Source organism: Procambarus clarkii, chromosome 13 (genome assembly GCF_040958095.1).
Source record: "Procambarus clarkii isolate CNS0578487 chromosome 13, FALCON_Pclarkii_2.0, whole genome shotgun sequence".
NCBI lineage: Eukaryota > Metazoa > Arthropoda > Malacostraca > Decapoda > Cambaridae > Procambarus > Procambarus clarkii.
Window position 1 is genome coordinate 20,119,350 of NC_091162.1, and position 20,000 is coordinate 20,139,349.

The 20,000-nt window shown below is 46.9% G+C and overlaps 2 protein-coding genes across 4 annotated transcripts in view; one reads left to right on the plus strand and one right to left on the minus strand.

Moving 5' to 3' along the window:
- Nucleotides 1-20,000, minus strand: part of LOC138364267 (uncharacterized) — a 405,233-nt gene that overhangs the window by 490 nt on the left and 384,743 nt on the right. For 2 of the 3 annotated variants that reach the window (XM_069323768.1, XM_069323769.1), the window contains exons 7-8: nt 11,019-11,045; nt 1-8,729 (exon numbers count right to left, since the gene is read on the minus strand). The exon at nt 1-8,729 is cut by the window's left edge and continues 490 nt beyond it. In XM_069323768.1, coding sequence (XP_069179869.1) covers nt 8,538-8,729; nt 11,019-11,045 — 219 coding nt within the window. In that variant the 3' untranslated portion in view covers nt 1-8,537. The remainder of the gene's footprint in view (nt 8,730-11,018; nt 11,046-20,000) is intronic. The other variant, XM_069323770.1, reaches the window with a different exon arrangement.
- On the plus strand, nt 1,541-6,109 carry LOC123757079 (neurofilament heavy polypeptide-like). Its single transcript, XM_069324001.1, has 6 exons — nt 1,541-1,573; nt 3,592-3,915; nt 3,953-4,771; nt 4,853-5,081; nt 5,236-6,000; nt 6,090-6,109. The coding sequence occupies exons 1-6, from the start codon at nt 1,541-1,543 to the stop codon at nt 6,107-6,109; spliced, it is 2,190 nt and encodes a 729-aa protein (XP_069180102.1).

Sequence of the window (20,000 nt, forward strand, 5' to 3'; positions counted from 1 at the left end):
AGACAGAAATTACATATCGATATTATCTAATGAAAATGTTTACAGCATAAAGAGAGGTTAAAATAATATTTTCGTGGCTAATTGATATTTAATTTGAAAACAGACAAATCTATGACTAATTCAGTAAGATGCGGTGATGATGTTTGACTAACTTCTATACAAGTGTAAGTCTTTGTACTCTATGCTAAGTACAGGTACTGTACTGTAGTGTACCAGAAATAAACAAAATTACATTATGATACAAAATGATACCACTTCATATAAGAAAATTGTGATCAAACACTGAAGCAAACCCCTCACAGTGTTCAAAAGAGAACTGGATAAGCACCTCCAAAGGATACCTGATCAACCAGGCTGTGACTCATACGTCAGGCTGCGAGCAGCCGCGTCTAACAGCCTGGTTGATCAGTCCAGCAACCAGGAGGCCTGGTCGACGACCGGGCCGCGGGGACACTAAGCCCCGGAAGCACCTCAAGGTAGCCACCGAAATGTGTCTTATACGTACGACACACTGGCAAGAGGTGGCTTCCAAGCATCAGGGACAGGAAGCCTGTTATTGCTTTACCTATATTATAAGTTACCGTAAGCCTATAACGACTGCCCTTCCACCAGGATGTGACCCCCCACACAACCGTTCCTTAACTCTTTGGTGGGTAACTATTTACGGCTAGGGGGTACAGAGGTATGCCTAAACATTTAGGCCTGCCGCGGAATAGAACCCGGGCCCATTTTGTTGTGAGCTAACTGCGCTGACCACTATGCTATGCCATCAGGTAACTTACATCCTGCTGTCAGGAGCCGGGGTATTTAGATTCCCTGGCAAATTACATGGTGTGCTGAATTTTGGGTCATCTTTATTCAGACCGAATTTCATTATTTCAATAATATAACTAACATTTTCTGTATTAAATATAACTAATTTACTGACCACACCTAAAAATAAAAACCCAAACTCAGTTACAGTTTTTGTTCAGTTGTATTACACTATTTATCAGTGGAGAGCTGATAGGTACTGTATTATAATTAACAATGCTAACATTTAATTATATTAATGATTCACATTAGTTACAATTGTTACTGTAATTTTAACAAATTTGACTTTATTATCTTCACAGCTTGTTATTTAATAAAGAACATATAACAAATTCCATTCCTAATTAACAAAGGTGATAATCCACCTTTATATCTACATTTCTAGAAAAACAAAAACTGGATTTATGAAAATTTCCTCTACTGTGGAGGTCAGTTTTTGCTGCTGTAAAATTGTAGTTTAGCAATAAATGAATATAGTTTTTTTTTATCTAGAATCAATCTTAATGACAAAAATATTTTCAAACACAGTAATGTAATTCTAATCACAAAATCTTAAAACGACAAGACAAGAGATATTTATTGATAGTATAAATTTGATTTTAGCTAAATTAAAAACAAAATAAAAAAATACCTGTATATTCTAATATTACAATAAAACTTGACATTCAAATTTAAAATACCAGAACATGAAAGTGATTTAATAAATACTATAATACCAAAGCAAATAATGAAGAAGTTAGATGTTAAAGAAAATGAGGATGTAAGCATATTAGTTTGATAAGGAATGACATCAGTTACAAAACTCATAAGTTTTTGAAAATCGAAAGACAAATACTGAACCTATATCAGATATAAATATTAATGACCATCTGTGGGGGAGAAGTTGTGCACGTAACACCAATTTTAAGCAAAAGTAAACATGGAATACTGAAGAACTCTTGGGTCAAACACCTTCCTGACTCTTCAGGTATGTATCAACATATATATTCAGGAAACTACTTTCATATGTCGAAAAAGCTTTATTTTATCATATTAATATCTAGCCCAGTTACAATTTTATATATTTTAAAAGCATAGTTCAATCAAATTTTGCATTTCAACTTGATCCTGCTCTTTTAATACAAATGTAAGATAGGTAAATACTGTTCTATGATGAAAACGTTGTAAGGGAACATTAAATATCCTGATATTGTTTAAGTTGATATTTATAAACAAAGCCATTAACAAATGTGCTTCGATACATTTTGGAAGCAAAACTCACCAGAAATGAAAACAAATTAAGCTTACGAAATACAACCTGAGATATGAACGAGAATGTGCTAAGGTGAAAAAAAAGATTATTTTCATGTACACTGTATTCTAAAAAACAAACAAACAGGTAATGTCAAAGTACAGGAGTTACATGGAGTTGTGTGTGTGTGTGTGTGTGTGTGTGTGTGTGTGTGTGTGTGTGTGTGTGTGTGTGTGTGTGTGTGTGTGTGTGTGTGTGTGTGTGTGTGTGTGTGTGTGTGTGTGTGTGTGTGTGTACTCACCTAGTTGTGTTTGCGGGGGTTGAGCTCTGGCTCTTTGGTCCCGCCTCATGTGTGTGTGTGTGTGTGTGTGTTTTGCCAATGTCTAAAACCGAAACGCTGATTTTATTGTGGCACATGTACAGAAAACTACTATTGCACATTTGTGAGTAAAAGGAAAGATGAGGAAGGATTACGACAGAATATATTTTGCATGAATGAAAAATAATTTCCGAAGTTCTAGCGCTGCTAAAAAAAAAATATTGACATATATCATTGATACGTTGATTCTTTAAAACAAGATATATACTGGAATGCGTACTGAGATTCTATACTTCCTGAATTAAAATATTCTACTAAACAAAACAGATCTTTTAAGATTTCAAAAGAATGTCACACTACCAAAAAAAGAGGCCTCTCAATATACTTATCAATGTTAAATTAAAATGCTAAACAATGAAATGTTATAGACTTGATAAGAGATCACTAGTGCAGCTTGTGGCTCATCTTGAAACGTTCCTTTCAGAAGTTGTTCCAGTTTTCAATACAAAAGCACTTAATCATTATAATAGCCTGTTTGAGAATTGGTTTCAATTGTCTACATTTTCAGCCAAAAATCTGTTGAACAAATAATGATGGTACGATGGCTAGAATTGACAAGCAATTATCAGGTTGAAGTGCAGACACTACAAAATACAAGGGTTACAGGACCTATATACTCTGCAATCCCTTATATAGATTAGAGTAGCAGCACATTGCTCTACACCTACGCTTCTAACTATCAAAAACAAAAACATATATATTACATGGCACCTATAAACAGTAGCCTCATCGCTCTCACGTCTCTTAATCTCTTACCATAAATCTTTATTGTTGAGCCAAACGTAATCTCTCTCTACATTAGGCTACAGTTTAACCCACACGCTCTCACTCAAAGAATGAATTTATTCTACGTGAACATATCTCTAGGAACACCCACTATTTTTCCCCGTGCTGGCCTCCTCCTATACTTCCAGTCGGAGGCCTATGGGAGAAAATGAGTATAAAAAGTTATTACTACTTACACATAATTCAGTGTACCTCTTTATAAAATATCTTTAGCACTGTATTAACACGAATGATACATTTACACATTAATACATCAAATTTAACAAATACAGTACTGACCTTACAGCTAGGCTACTCAAAGTAACAGCAAATTTCTACTACTGTAATTATATGTCACATCACTTAAATTGTAAATATTGAGGTATAACACAAACTGTGGAAGGTTTTTGGCAGACTGCCCCTGTCTGAGTGTAAGGTGCCCCCAGAGACACAAGGTGCCCCAGAGACACAAGGTGCCCCAGAGACACAAGGTGCCCCAGAGACACTAGGTGCCCCCAGAGACACAAGGTGCCCCAGAGACACAAGGTGCCCCAGAGACACTAGGTGCCCCCAGAGACACAAGGTGCCCCAGAGACACAAGGTGCCCCAGAGACACAAGGTGCCCCAGAGACACAAGGTGCCCCAGAGACACATGGTGCCCCAGAGACACAAGGTGCCCCAGAGACACATGGTGCCCCAGAGACACAAGGTGCCCCAGAGACACAAGGTGCCCCAGAGACACAAGGTTCCCCCAGAGACACTAGGTGCCCCCAGAGACACAAGGTGCCCCAGAGACACAAGGTGCCCCAGAGACACAAGGTGCCCCAGAGACACAAGGTGCCCCAGAGACACAAGGTGCCCCAGAGACACAAGGTGCCCCAGAGACACAAGGTGCCCCAGAGACACAAGGTGCCCCAGAGACACATGGTGCCCCAGAGACACAAGGTGCCCCAGAGACACAAGGTGCCCCAGAGACACAAGGTGCCCCAGAGACACAAGGTTCCCCCAGAGACACTAGGTGCCCCCAGAGACACAAGGTGCCCCAGAGACACAAGGTGCCCCCGGAGACACAAGGTGCCCCAGAGACACAAGGTGCCCCAGAGACACAAGGTGCCCCAGAGACACAAGGTTCCCCCAGAGACACTAGGTGCCCCCAGAGACACAAGGTGCCCCAGAGACACAAGGTGCCCCCGGAGACACAAGGTGCCCCAGAGACACAAGGTGCCCCAGAGACACAAGGTGCCCCAGAGACACAAGGTATCCCAGAGACACAAGGTGCCCCAGAGACACTAGGTGCCCCAGAGACACAAGGTGCCCCAGAGACACAAGGTGTCCCAGAGACACAAGGTGCCCCAGAGACACAAGGTGCCCCAGAGACACAAGGTTCCCCCAGAGACACTAGGTGCCCCCAGAGACACAAGGTGCCCCAGAGACACAAGGTGCCCCAGAGACACAAGGTGCCCCAGAGACACAAGGTGTCCCAGAGACACAAGGTGCCCCAGAGACACAAGGTGCCCCAGAGACACAAGGTGCCCCAGAGACACAAGGTGCCCCAGAGACACAAGGTGTCCCAGAGACACAAGGTGCCCCAGAGACACTAGGTGCCCCAGAGACACAAGGTGCCCCAGAGACACAAGGTGTCCCAGAGACACAAGGTGCCCCAGAGACACAAGGTGCCCCAGAGACACAAGGTTCCCCCAGAGACACTAGGTGCCCCCAGAGACACAAGGTGCCCCAGAGACACAAAGGTGCCTCAGAGACACAAGGTGCCCCAGAGACACAAGGTGTCCCAGAGACACAAGGTGCCCCAGAGACACAAGGTGCCCCAGAGACACAAGGTGCCCCAGAGACACAAGGTGCCCCCAGAGACACAAGGTGCCCCAGAGACACAAGGTGCCCCAGAGACAATAGGTGCCCCAGAGACACAAGGTGCCCCAGAGACACTAGGTGCCCCAGAGACACTAGGTGCCCCAGAGACACTAGGTGCCCCAGAGACACTAGGTGCCCCAGAGACACTAGGTGCCCCAGAGACACAAGGTGCCCCCAGAGACACAAGGTGCCCGAGAGACACAAGGTGCCCCAGAGACACAAGGTGCCCCAGAGACACAAGGTGCTCCAGAGACACAAGGTGCCCCAGAGACACTAGGTGCCCCAGACACACAAGGTGCCCCAGAGACACTAGGTGCCCCAGAGACACTAGGTGCACCAGAAACACAAGGTGCCCTAGTGACACAAGGTGCCCCAGAGACACAAGGTGCCCTAGAAACACAAGGTGCCCCAGAGACACTAGGTGCCCCAGAGACACAAGGTGCCCCAGAGACACTAGGTGCCTCAGAGACACAAGGTGTCCCAGAGACACAAGGTGCCCCAGAGACACAAGGTGCCCGAGAGACACAAGGTGCCCAAGAGACACAAGGTGCCCCAGAGACACTAGGTGCCTCAGAGACACAAGGTGCCCCAGAGACACAAGGTTCCCCCAGAGACACTAGGTGCCCCCAGAGACACAAGGTGCCCCAGAGACACAAGGTGCCCCCAGAGACACAAGGTGCCCCAGAGACACTAGGTGCCCCAGAGACACAAGGTGCCCCAGAGACACTAGGTGCCCCAGAGACACAAGGTGCCCCCAGAGACACTAGGTGCCCCAGAGACACAAGGTGCCCCCAGAGACACAAGGTGCCCCCAGAGACACAAGGTGCCCCCAGAGACACAAGGTGCCCCCAGAGACACAAGGTGTCCCAGAGACACAAGGTGCCCCCAGAGACCCCAGAAGGTAAACCTCTGACCCCAGAAGATAAACCGCTGACCACAGAAGGTAAACCGCAGAGTACTAGACAGGTAACTTACAATACCTGTATACTTACTCTACTTTTCCACCTGTGTAAACTATATTGTTCTCACTAGAGAAGAGGACGCAATTTTAAAGCAGAAAAAGTGGTTGAAATACTTCCCTTAATGATACAAAATAACAAGAATTTTAGGCTGAATGACATTCAACAAATCAGTGTTTTATTCCTCAGCACGGTGGTGTATAGTATACAGCACGGCGTATAGTATACAACATGATGTATAACTCGTCAGAGTATACAGTACGGTGTATAGTATACAGCATGGTGTATAGTATACAGCATGATGTATAACTCGTCCGAGTATACAGTACGGTGTATAGTATACAGCATGGTGTATAACTCGTCAGAGTATACAGCACGGTGTATAACTCATCAGAGTATACAGCACGGTGTATAACTCATCAGAGTATACAGCACGGTGTATAACTCATCAGAGTGTACAGCACGGTGTATAACTCATCAGAGTGTACAGCACGGTGTATAACTCATCAGAGTGTACAGCACGGTGTATAACTCATCAGAGTGTACAGCACGGTGTATAACTCATCAGAGTAAAAACTGACCATAACTACATCATCAGTATTGTAATTGTTTTTTGTTAAGATAGACTCTCATTGACAGTATTTGTGTGTGTGTGTGTGTGTGTGTGTGTGTGTGTGTGTGTGTGTGTGTGTGTGTGTGTGTGTGTGTGTGTGTGTGTGTGTGTGTGTGTGTGTGTGTGTGTTCCTTTTGTTCAATAATAAGCCAGAAGTAATAATATTCACAAAAGATCATATATCAACGCTTGCAATATATTTATATATATATACATACAAAAACAACAAAAAATTCGCCGCAGTTGCAATGCGATGAAATGTTCTACAGTGTTGCATCGCTCCAACCAGACCGAGAGGAAGTAATTGTAATTTGCAATATCGGCTTTGGTCTCATCTTGATCAACATCACCACTACTCTTGCAAAGCCACGTGGGACAACACCATTCATGGTTGCACCCGTGTTATACAGTATCTGATTATTCACGTTTGTAAGTAATTTTGCCTTTCACTGGCTGGCAAGATTCCCACATCAATTCCACTGTTCGATACCCGCTATAAATATAAATGTTGAAGCCAAATAGACAGTTTCAGATGTGGGTATAAGAGCTCTGTAAGCTCAGGAACCTGTACTACACCAGTAGACTGACAGTTGATAGGTGGGACCAATGAGCTGAAGCTCATTGGTCCCTTACATTGGTCTCTAACAAGCGTGTACAACAGAGCCATGATTCATCCTTATTCATTCCATATTCAAGGTCGTTTAGATTCCTTAATGATGAATAAGCAAAGAGAATAAGTGAAGATTTAAATATCTGATAATTAATTCAGAAATGGGTTTTCCTCTTGGGATTTTTAAATCTTAGTATAAATATTATGATAAGATATTTGAAGATGTTTATATTTCCTCTTATCATACTGCTTATATTCTGATAATGATATTATACCAATTTCGACATTTAAACTCCATCTTAAAAATTGCAATGACTGCTTATATCTCCAAACATACATACGCTTTCAGAACTAAACAAACTATCAACAGGCTAACATACCATCTGAAAATCATCACTTGCGTTAAACTATATATATTTTAGAGTTTGAGTCCTGTAGAATCTTAAGCATGGCTACAAAAGTCCTTGTAATTTGCTTCTGAAACTAAAAAGACTGTAATAAATAAATATTGAGGGGGTTATACAGTGTGCTCGAACATGCGTTCGTGAACTTGGAGTCGAGACCACCGTACGGCTTCAATATCTATTCAGAGATTCACTTCGTTTTAGTGACAGTGAAGAAGACTGCACAGCCCCCCCCCCCCCCCCAGTGACCGCTCATACATAGTGTATAAGTATTCACAGCATCCTGAATACCTGTGAGGTTTGATGTAGAACATTTATATAATTGAGACACGTACATATATATATTCTAGTGGGGTTCAAACCCTCGACATGTTTGAGCAGTTGACGTTTCCTGCTGCTGACCCCAAGCCTCTTGAGCGATGCCAAGCTGGGGAGTGCCAGTGCCAGGGCGGTGTGGGTGATAGTTGACTGCTAGCGAGTGTGTCCGGCACTACTACTCTACACTTTGCTACCTGAAGGCGTTTAATAATAAGACATTGAAATAGAACTGTCAAACTACTGCTTGGCATGCACAGACATATTCTGATGTGTCAAGACATTCCCGAAGACACAGACACACACAAGACAGTTGGTGTGTGGTTTAAGAAACCAAGAGAACCGGCTCATTTCCCCTCAATTACCCAATACATAATGGGGCTCAAAGTGGACAACCAGTAACGTGACAGGTATATAGAGTCGAGACCTATAAGGAACAGCGGTTGACAGATGACCCCTCATCCCCCTTCCACCATCTCCCATCCCACATTATCTTCAAGATCGGCCCTTTTGCTGAGGCGGTGTTTATCGCGGTAAGAGGGAGTCAGGAACTTCCTTCAGAGGAGAGAACGCTGGCCATCACTGGCAGCTGCAAGACGTGACGCTCATCTTAGGGTAGCTCTTGAGAACATAGTCGTTCTCCCCGCTCAGGAAGAGGATGGACACGGAGTCGAGCTTGTCAGGGACGCAGCAGGGCGCGGGCACTTCAGGGCGGCCGCCCATGGAGTATATCAGGGACTGGATGATGGCGTGGTTGCTGCCGCTCAAGCTCTGACGGAATGACAACAACGATACAAAATTAATTCCAGAGAAAAGATAAAACTAGTCATAATTATCAATCTTAATTATAATAGGTGACCTTTCGTACCATAATATGAATTTGAAAACAACATTTATCATGCAGTATAGATTCCCTCCTGGAGGCCAGCACAACACTCAGGGAGCAGGGAGAAAATCGAAGCCTCGCACTAAATCCTTCTAAGAGTCTCCTCTAACTCAAGCACCGTAAACAAAGTAAAGGCCGTGGCACAAGGAGTTTACATAATCAGGCCTGAAGCCAGCACCCTTCTCGGCTCTCTTCTCAGGCCAAACGCTATTGACGATATCCTTGCAAAGAAAATCACTGACTTAATTAAAGAGGATAGAAGAGAGGATTGGTGACATCGATGTTCACAATACATTTTCTCAACTCGTATGGTATCTCTCCCTTCCCAGACTAAAGTCTACTTAGTGAGGTGCGCCTCATCTAAACATCAGCTCCAAACCTTGAAGAGGATGACATCTTCTGAAGACCACGTTGGAAAAAAGTTATCACCCTTCCTCTCAATGACTGTCAGTGGAAACAAGCCACTCTTCCTGTCAGGCTCGGCGGCCTTGGTGACCGCGCTGCCACTCGCATTGCTCTTCCAACCTTCTTATCCTCTTCCTCTACATTTGATGACCTCCTCAATGAAATTCTATCTGATAGAATTACCGCATCATTACTCGTTACTGAAACACCTTATACAGCGTGTTAACGCAGTAACACTAATTTTACGTTACTGCTCTCACATTTAAATTTATTTTTCGCCGGTCGTCCATGTAACTCCCTTGGGGGAGTCCTGGAAACCCGCCAAAGGCTTATTCCGGGATGATTTTTTTTTTTTTTTTTGGGAGGGGGGGGGGGGAGGGGCGGCATAATAAAGTAGGCTTCATCAATAAAATTCGAGCAAACCTAACTCTACAATCACGACCCATCACGTGATAGTCCGTCCTCTCCGGCGTTCACAACGTCGCTAAACTGAAGTACTAAATTGCCCGAACCTAACCGGGGACCCTTGTATAGAAAACGAGACATCACGTTATTTTTGCGAACCGCTGTGATTTTTGTAGTAGGTCAGTTTATGGCCGTAGGGAGGGAGGGGGGGGGGGGGGTGAATTTATACGTCAAAATGTGACGTATTGTTCAAGAGGACGGATTGTTGGTACACCGCTGCCAGACGCTAGGTTCTTTAGCCTCTCTTCACTACAAGGAAATTGCAACAGTCATACGCGATGAACAAGAACCTAACCTAACTTAACTTAACTAACCAAACCTAACTTAACCTAACCTAACCAAACCTAACTTAACCTAACCTAACCTAACCAAACGTAGCCTCTCCTAACCTAACCTCACTAGACCAGCCTGAGCTCATCAGTAATGGCCAAATGTTCATTCCGTGCGGCCGCCACACCCCCTGTTCATGCAACCTGTTCATCTGAAATAAAACACCGCAATATTTTTGGCGCCATGATCCCCCAAGGAGAAAACAGAAGGGGGGTAGGGGGGTACGCCCCCAGCTGAGGACGGAAGGAAGGAATTATCAGGAGAAACCACCAAGCCATTACGACTATATAGCACTTGGAAGAGGTCAGGATAAGGATTTGGGAATGGGACGGGGGGAAAGAATGGTGTCCCAACCACTTGTGGACAGTCGGGAATTGAACGCCGACCTGCAGGAAGCGCGTCTGTCGCTCTACCGTCCAGCCCTTGCGGTTGGGTAAGTTGATCCAAAAGCATATTATACACAGCCTAATGACAAATGAGAAAACAACTATACAAAATGTGACCAAGGAACACACACACACACACACACACACACACACACACACACACACACACACACACACACACACACACACACACACCCCGCGGGTCACGCTAAACAATGCTGGAAACACAAATACGAAAATACACAAACATGTACAAACACAAAAAATTACTCAGGCAACACACACATACACACAATAATTCAAGAATAACACTATAACATATACTGAATAACCTATAACCGGTTCCCGCACGTGGCCCTATAATTATAGGTCTAAGAGAACAACATAACACACACATCAAGCTGAACCACAGAGCACGGAGGACAGCTGAACCACAGAGCACGGAGGACAGCTGAACCACAGAGCACGGAGGACAGCTGAACCACAGAGCACGGAGGACAGCTGAACCACAGAGCACGGAGGACAGCTGAACCACAGAACACGGAGGCCAGCTGAACCACAGAGCACGGAGGACCAGGGTATACTTACACAAACACGGCCGCTTCTCCAGTCATGCTACCAGGGAGAGATGGACAGTGTTAGATGGACAGGTGACGGGTTAATATGGCGGGTGATGGGTTAATATGGCGGGTGATGAGTTAATATGACGGGTGATGGGTTAATATGGCGGGTGATGGGTTAATACAGTGGGAGATGGGTTAATACAGTGGGAGATGGGTTAATACAGTGGGAGATGGGTTAATACAGCGGGAGATGGGTTAATATGGCGGGAGATGGGTTAATACAGCGGGAGATGGGTTAATACAGTGGGAGATGGGTTAACACAGCGGGAGATGGGTTAATACAGCGGGAGATGGGTTAATACAATGGGAGATGGGTTAATACAGCGGGAGATGGGTTAATACAGCGGGAGATGGGTTAATACAGCGGGAGATGGGTTAATACAGCGGGAGATGGGTTAATACAGCGGGAGATGGGTTAATACAGTGGAAGATGGGTTAATACAGTGGGAGATGGGTTAATACAGTGGGAGATGGGTTAATACAGTGGGAGATGGGTTAATACAGTGGGAGATGGGTTAATACAGTGGGAGATGGGTTAATACAGTGGGAGATGGGTTAATACACCAGGAGATGGGTTTGATTTTGGTGAATGCATAATTTTCCTTCTGTAAAAGGAATCTTCTTTTTCTTCATTTCCGGTGTCAGTCAACGTTGTTAGAAAGACAATAGCAGCCACTTGAAGCTGTTCTCTGGAGTCTTAATTAGATGTTTTAAGGCCACTAAATGTTTCCTTCTGGCTCACTTTAATAAGGCTTTATCAAAATCCTCAGATTAGGCAAAATTGTAATTAATTTTGTCAATAAAGATGTTAATAATAATAAATAACTTGGCCGATGTATCAAACGCTGGCGTCAGACACGCTTACGTTACCATCCCGACGCTGGCAACACCCGCCACTCACAGTGAGCCGTGGTCAACTGTTCTGGGACACCCGGGACGCAGGTGACTGTTGCGCCGTCCCCGCAACACAGTCTAATACGCGGCACCCGTCCCCGCAACACAGTCTAATATGCGGCAACCGTCCCCGCAACACAGTCTAATATGCGATACCCGTCCCCGCAACACAGTCTAATATGCTACACCCGTCCCCGCAACACAGTCTAACACGGGGCACCCGTCCCTGCAACACAGTCTAATACGCGGCACCCGTGCGGAGAGAGAGAGAGAGAGAGAGAGAGAGAGAGAGAGAGAGAGAGAGAGAGAGAGAGAGAGAGAGAGAGAGAGAGAGAGAGAGAGAGAGAGAGAGAGTGAGAGAGAGAGAGAGAGAGAGTGAGAGAGAGAGAGAGAGAGAGAGAGAGAGAGAGAGAGAGAGAGAGAGAGAGAGAGAGAGAGAGAGAGAGAGAGAGAGAGAGAGAGAGAGAGAGAGAGACAGAGAGACAGAGAGAGAGAGAGAGAGAGAGAGAGAGAGAGAGAGAGAGAGAGAGAGAGAGAGAGAGAGAGAGAGAGAGAGAGAGAGACAGAGAGAGACAGAGAGACAGAGAGACAGAGAGAGAGAGAGAGAGAGAGAGAGAGAGAGAGAGAGAGAGAGAGAGAGAGAGAGAGAGAGAGAGAGATGGAATGTGTCCTAACAGTGTCCCAACAGTGAACAGTGAGTTACGAAATAATGAATAGTCACCGGAGGGGGGGGGGAGAGATACTGGAGGGAGGGGGTTACTAGGAGGGGGGGGGGGAGGGGGTCACTAGGAGGGGGGGAGGGGGTCACTAGGAGGGGGGGAGGGGGTCACTAGGAGGGGGGGGCGGGGGTCACTAGGAGGGGGGGGGCGGGGGTCACTAGGAGGGGGGGAGGGGGTCACTAGGAGGGGGGGGGGCGGGGGTCACTAGGAGGGGGGGAGGGGGTCACTAGGAGGGGGGGTTGTGCTGGGAGGTAACAGCATCATCTCTGTGTACTTCGCAGAGTTTGGTTAATTAAGATAATTGGCTTAATTGGCCGGATCTAATATGGCACTCAGAGATGGTTGTGCTTACCTTCCAGGTGGGTAGGTGGGTAGGTGGGTAGGTGTGGGGGGGGGGCTGGCTGGTCGGTAGGTAAGTGTCGGTAGGGAGGGGGGGGCAGGGCCCCCCCAGGCAGTAGCAACATATCCTGAATCCCGACTTGTGACCCCGCGGTGGGTCAGCCTGGGTCACTGTAGGGGGGTGCCCGTTATGGAGACGGGGCCTCCTTCCAATACCCACACACCTGATACTCACACCTGATACCCACACACCCGATACCCACACACCTGATACCCACGGACAATACCCACGCACAATAACTAGCCACTGGCCCACGTACTAATATATAAACGTTACCCATATACGATATATTCAACTAAGATCAGAAAAGGTCACAAGAGTTAGTTTTATAGAGACCATTTCACACACCTAGCTACGTGTGGGTTATGAGATGTGTGTGTGTACTCACCTAATTGTACTTGCGGGGTTAGTAGTTAGTAGAGTAGTTAGTAAGTAGAGTAAGTTAGTTAGTAAAAGAGTAGTTAGTAAATGGAATGCATTAAGTAATGATGTGGTGGAGGCTGACTCCATACACAGTTTCAAATGTAGATATGATAAGAGCCCAATAGGCTCAGGAATCTGTACACCAGTTGATTGACGGTTGAGAGACGGGACCAAAGAGCCAGAGCTCAACCCCCGCAAGCACAACTAGGTGAGTCCAGCAACATACCAGGGGGGAGAGAGGGGTCGCGGCTCACTAGCAGTCAGTAATTCGTCATGGATATCAAGCTTACTATTACAGTACTCGGACTCCAGCTCCGCCCCTATCAATGTTCCCCGCCTCGTGTGCTCGAGCGGCTCACTCATCGTCTTCCCAGTTGGAAGATCGTCACTTTATGCGTCTGTCTTAATGTCAATTTGAAGCTTGAGTTATGAAGCCTTCTTGAGTCTGTATTTACTGACCTGAACTTTCCTGTGTTGTATTATCTCTTATGGCTCCTTTGATGCATGCAATTTATTCTAAATTCGTTTGTTGTTTTGTTTGCTAATAGCAACACATGACTTCTCTTGACCTGTTTGGGCAGCTTGGCCTCAGGCTAGGCTCGTTAAAGCGGTGGCCGTCCCACCCACCCCCTCCCCATGACGCATTCATTAACTTCAATGTATTGTGCATTAAAAACAGGTTTATTCCTTTGTTTTTGTATATAAACAAATGTATAAATTGGTGCAGCGCCTCAGTGTCGCGGTTCAGAGGGGGAACGCCTGTTGCAGCTCGGGTCACGCGTCGACCTGACCTCAGAGCAGGTCGAGGATGGGAAGGGAACGCCTGTTGCAGCTCGGGTCACGCGTCGACCTGACCTCAGAGCAGGTCGAGGATGGGAAGGGAACGCCTGTTGCAGCTCGGGTCACGCGTCGACCTGACCTCAGAGCAGGTCGAGGATGGGAAGGGAACTATGAGGGAGGGGAAAAACGCCAAGCCACTACGACTCTACATAGGCACTTGGAAGGGATCAGGATAAGGATTTGAGATGGGACGGAGGGATTCTGGGAGGTGTTGCTACTTGTAATGGTTATCTTGAGGTTATCTTGAGATGCTTTCGGGGCTTTTTAGTGTCCCCGCGGCCCGGTCCTCGACCAGGCCTCCACCCCCAGGAAGGAGCCCGTGACAGCTGACTAACACCCAGGTACCTATTTTACTGCTAGGTAACAGGGACATAGGGTGAAAGAAACTCTGCCCATTGTTTCTCGCCGGCGCCTGGGATCGAACCCAGGACCACAGGATCACAAGTCCAGCGTGCTGTCCGCTCGGCCGACCGGCTCCCAACCCATGGTGATCGAACCTCTTTGTGACATTTATTAATGGTTGTATTTTGCTTATATTTTTTTTATATTTCACTTGTAATAGTTATAACATGAACATGTTAGTGCCACACAATTTGTAATTGTGTGATCCTGTACAATCTAGTACACAATCAAATAGGGGGGGGGGGTGTTGGGGAGTAGCAAACACTTCACAAATCACAAACGGATTCACAGGCACAAACGGCAAATTTCCTCCCTGAATGCTCCCTATTTGCTTCTCCGAGGCTATGGGTCCCCCACAACCGCACCAGAGGTGGTAACACCACTATTTAATAAATATTTTATATTAAAGTGCAAGGTACAGTTAGGCGTAGGTTAGGTTAGGCGTGTATAGGTTTTACTGGTAATTATTTGTATTTATCTTATGCGGGTATTCCGTTCTCAGGCCAGGCTCGTTAAAGCAGCGGCCATCCCCCCTCCTCAAGACGCATTCATAAATTTTCATGGATTGTATATTTGATATTTGTTTTTTTCTCATTTATACATTTCATTATTATATATTAAAGTTCTATGCATAGTTAGACGTATGTTAGGTTAGGTTAGGTTAGGTTAGGTTAGGTTAGGTTAGGTGTTTAAGTTCTGTTGACGATTATTTGTATTTGTAGTACGTGGGTTATCTTGAGGTTATCTTGAGATGATTTCGGGGCTTTTAGTGTCCCCGCGGCCCAGTCCTCGACCAGGCCTCCACCCCCAGAAAGCAGCCCGTGACAGCTGACTAACACCCAGGTACCTATTTTACTGCTAGGTAACAGGGACATAGGGTGAAAGAAACTCTGCCCATTGTTTCTCGCCGGTGCCTGGGATTGAACCCAGGACCACAGGATCACAAGTCCCGCGTGCTGTCCGCTCGGCCGACCGGCTCCCCGGGTGAAGCATTTATAGCGTTGTGGTTCGAACAAAATTCGTCAGTGGAGCACTTGTTCCGGAAGTGTTCGAACGTCAGCAGTTGTGAGTCGTGTGTAAACCGCTTTACATTCATAAACAGGGGGTTTGGCGGGTGCATGGAATCACTTTTGGGTCTTTGTTTGGAGGACGGGCTGGCCTCACAACTGATGACGTCCGAACACTTCCGAAACAAGTGCTTCACTCACGTCTTCTGTTCGAACCGCAATTCTATAAATCAGCCCGTCCTCCAAACAAAGATCCAAAAGTGATTCCATGCACCCGCCAAACCCCCTGATTATGAATGTAAAGCGGTTTACACACGACTCACAACTGCTGACGTTCGAACACTTCCGGAACAAGTGCTCCACTGACGAATTTTGTTCGAACCACAACGCTATAAATGCTTTACCCACGTACTACAAATACAAATAATCGCCAACAGAACCTAAACACCTAACCTAACCTAACCTATGCCTATATATGCACAATATGCCAATATATTATAATATTAATTTATACTTGAGAAAATTCCCGTTTTGAATGAACAGCATGTTAAAATTTATGAATGCGTCTGTGGGGTCGACCGCTGGATGTAATGGACTTGAGTCGAGGACGGGTTGGGCCTCACAACTGATGGCGTCCGAACACTTTCGAAACAAGTTCTTCACTCACGTCCTCTGTTGGAACCACAATTCTATGAATGCTTCAGATTCAAATAATCGCCAACAGACCCTAAACACCTAACCTAACCTACGCCTAACTATAAATTGTTATATATAATAATATTTATTTATATATATGAGAACAAACCAATGTTTAATACACACATTATGTTAAAAATTGATGAATACGTCTGGGGGGGGGGGGGGGACGGCCGCTGCTTTAACCAGCCAAGTGTGAGGACGGGTTGGTAAAGCACACACCTCCACCCACTTCCAGACACCTCCACCCACTTCCAGACACCTCCACCCACTTCCAGACACCTCCACCCACTTCCAGACACCTCCACCCACTTCCAGACACCTCCACCCACTTCCAGACACCTCCACCCACTTCCAGACACCTCCACCCACTTCCAGACACCTCCACCCACTTCCAGACACCTCCACCCACTTCCAGACACCTCCACCTACTTCCAGACACCTCCACCCACTTCCAGACATCTCTACCCACTTCCAGACACCTCCACCCACTTCCAGACACCTCCACCCACTTCCAGACACCTCCACCCACTTCCAGACACCTCCACCCACTTCCAGACACCTCCACCCACTTCCAGACATCTCCACCCACTTCCAGACACCTCCACCCACTTCCAGACACCTCCACCCACTTCCAGACACCTCCACCCACTTCCAGACACCTCCACCCACTTCCAGACACCTCCACCCACTTCCAGACACCTCCACCCACTTCCAGACACCACCATTCACGTTCTCACAATTCCAGACACCTTTTCATGCTTCACATATCACATAATCCCACTACACAGTTCCAGATACCGCAGTAAGAAATACCAAGGAACTACCATACCGCTCCAGACACTTGCCGAAGGTTCCAGACGCCTTCCAGATCCATCCAGATATGCCTCAGCATATTCAGCAGGCCTCGCCAGGACCTTATAAGCCGGTACCAGACATAACCATAATCATATTCCGGCTTTTACCTTAATTACTTAAGTGTGTTGGACGAGCAAAGTTATAATCCTTAGTCCTGACAGCCGCCGCGGCTCTCCTGCTGCTGGGCGGTGTTCCCAGATGTGGTGGTGCGTCCTGGGGGGTATAAGAGGGTCCTGGGGGGTGTCCTGGGGGTCTCAGAGGGTCCTGGGGGTGTCCTGGGGGTCTCAGAGGGTCCTGGGAGGGTGTCCTGGGGGTCTCAGAGGGTCCTGGGAGGGTGTCCTGGGGGTCTCAGAGGGTCCTGGGGGTGTCCTGGGGGTCTCAGAGGGTCCTGGGAGGGTGTCCTGGGGGTCTCAGAGGGTCCTGGGGGTCTCATAGGGTCCTGGGGGGTCTCAGAGGGTCCTGGGAGGGCGTCCAGGGGGTCTCAGAGGGTCCTGGGGGTCTCAGTGGGTCCTGGGGGTCTCAGAGGGTCCTGGGAGGGTGTCCTGGGGGTTTCAGAAGGTCCTGAGAGTCTCAGAGGGTCCTGGGAGGGTGTCCTGGGGTCTCAGAGGGTCCTAGGGGGTCTCAGAGGGTCCTGGGGGGTCTCAGAGGGTCCTGGGGGTCTCAGAGGGTCCTGGGGGGTCTCAGAGGGTCCTGGGGGTCTTAGAGGGTCCTAGGAGTCTCAGAGGGTCCTGGGAGGGTGTCCTGGGGGTTTTAGAGGGTCCTGGGGGTCTCAGAGGGTCCTGGGAGGGTGTCCTGGGGGTTTCAGAGGGTCCTGGGGGTCTTAGAGGGTCCTGGGGACCTCAGAGGGTCCTGGGGACCTCAGAGGGTCCTGGGAGGGTGTCCTGGGGGTTTCAGAGGGTCCTGGGGGTCTCAGAGGGTCCTGGGGGTCTCAGCGTGTCCTAGGAAGGCGTTCTGGGGGGTCTCAGCGTGTACTAGGAAGCCCTCCTGGGATTTCTAAGAGCTTCTGAGCGTGTCTCAGCATTTTGTGCTGGGGTTTCCTTATGACGCGCTAAGACGTCCTAGGCTTATTTTTTTTTTGTTAGAAACCTCAGCGTGGTCTAAGACTTTTAATTCCTCCTAGGATCCTAGCAGGTGTGCTGGGCGGACTTGCACGAGCACTCTATAGCTAGGAAGAGTATACGAGATTATTCTATGACACATGCGAATTATATATATATATGTGTGTGTGTGTGTGTGTGTGTGTGTGTGTGTGTGTGTGTGTGTGTGTGTGTGTGTGTGTGTGTGTGTGTCATTAGGCCTCGCGAGGAAATCTCTACGTTTTGTAGAATATATTAACTCACACGACCCCCCAAAAAATAAGTTCAAACGTAAACAATGTTCTAAAGATATTCTTTTGTCCTCTCTCTCTCTCTCTCTCTCTCTCTCTGTCTCTGTCTCTCTCTCTCTCTCTCTCTCTCTCTCTCTCTCTCTCTCTCCCTCTCTCCCTCCCTCCCTCACACAGGCGTGTCCAGCAGCCAACGAGGCCAATAGAAGCTCTTAATAGGACAAATATGCAAAGAGAATTCAAAAGCATGTCTGTCATTGAGTGGGGTGGAGGGGGGGGGGGGAGGAGGGAGAGAGGGATGGAAGGGGGATGGAGGGAGGAATAGGAGGGAGAAATGGGAGGGAGAAATGGGAGGGAGAGGAGTGAAAATTACTGAGGCCTCAGGACGAAGTAGAATATTGCGTGCACAATATTGCGTGCACACACACACATATACACACACACAAGTGTAAGGTGTAAGGAATCATTCAGAACTTTGTATACCACATATGTCAGACCAATCCTGGAGTATGCAGCTCCAGCATGGAATCCATAACTAGTCAAGGATAAGACTAAACTGGAAAAGGTTCAAAGGTTTGCCACCAGACTAGTACCCGAGTTGAGCGGTATGAGCTACGAGGAGAGGCTACGGGAATTAAACCTCACTTCGCTGGAAGACAGAAGAGTTAGGGGGGACATGATCACCACATTCAAGATTCTCAAGGGAATTGATAGGGGTTGATAAAGACAGGCTATTTAACACAAGGGGCACACGCACTAGGGGACACAGGTGGAAACTGAGCGCCCAAATGAGCCACAGAGATATTACAAAGAACTTTTTTAGTGTCAGAGTGGTTGACAAATGGAATGCATTAGGAGGTGATGTGGTGGAGGCTGACTCCATACACAGTTTCAAGTGTAAATATGATAGAGCCCAATAGGCTCAGGAACCTGTATACCTGTTGATTGACGGTTGAGAGGCGGGACAAAAGAGCCAGAGCTCAACCCCCGGAAGCACAATTAGGTGAGTAGAATTAGGTGAGAACACACACACACACACACACACACACACACACACACACACACACACACACACACACACACACACACACACACACACACACACACACACACACACAGAATAGGAGATGAAGTACTTAATGAAACAGACAGAGAGAAAGATCTAGGAGTTGATATCACACCAAACCTGTCTCCTGAAGCCCACATAAAGAATAACGTCTGCGGCATATGCGAGGCTGGCTAACATCAGAACGGCGTTCAGGAACCTGTGTAAGGAATCATTCAGAATCTTGTACACCACATATGTAAGACCAATCCTGGAGTATGCGGCCCCAGCATGGAGCCCGTACCTTGTCAAGCACAAGACGAAGCTGGAAAAAGTACA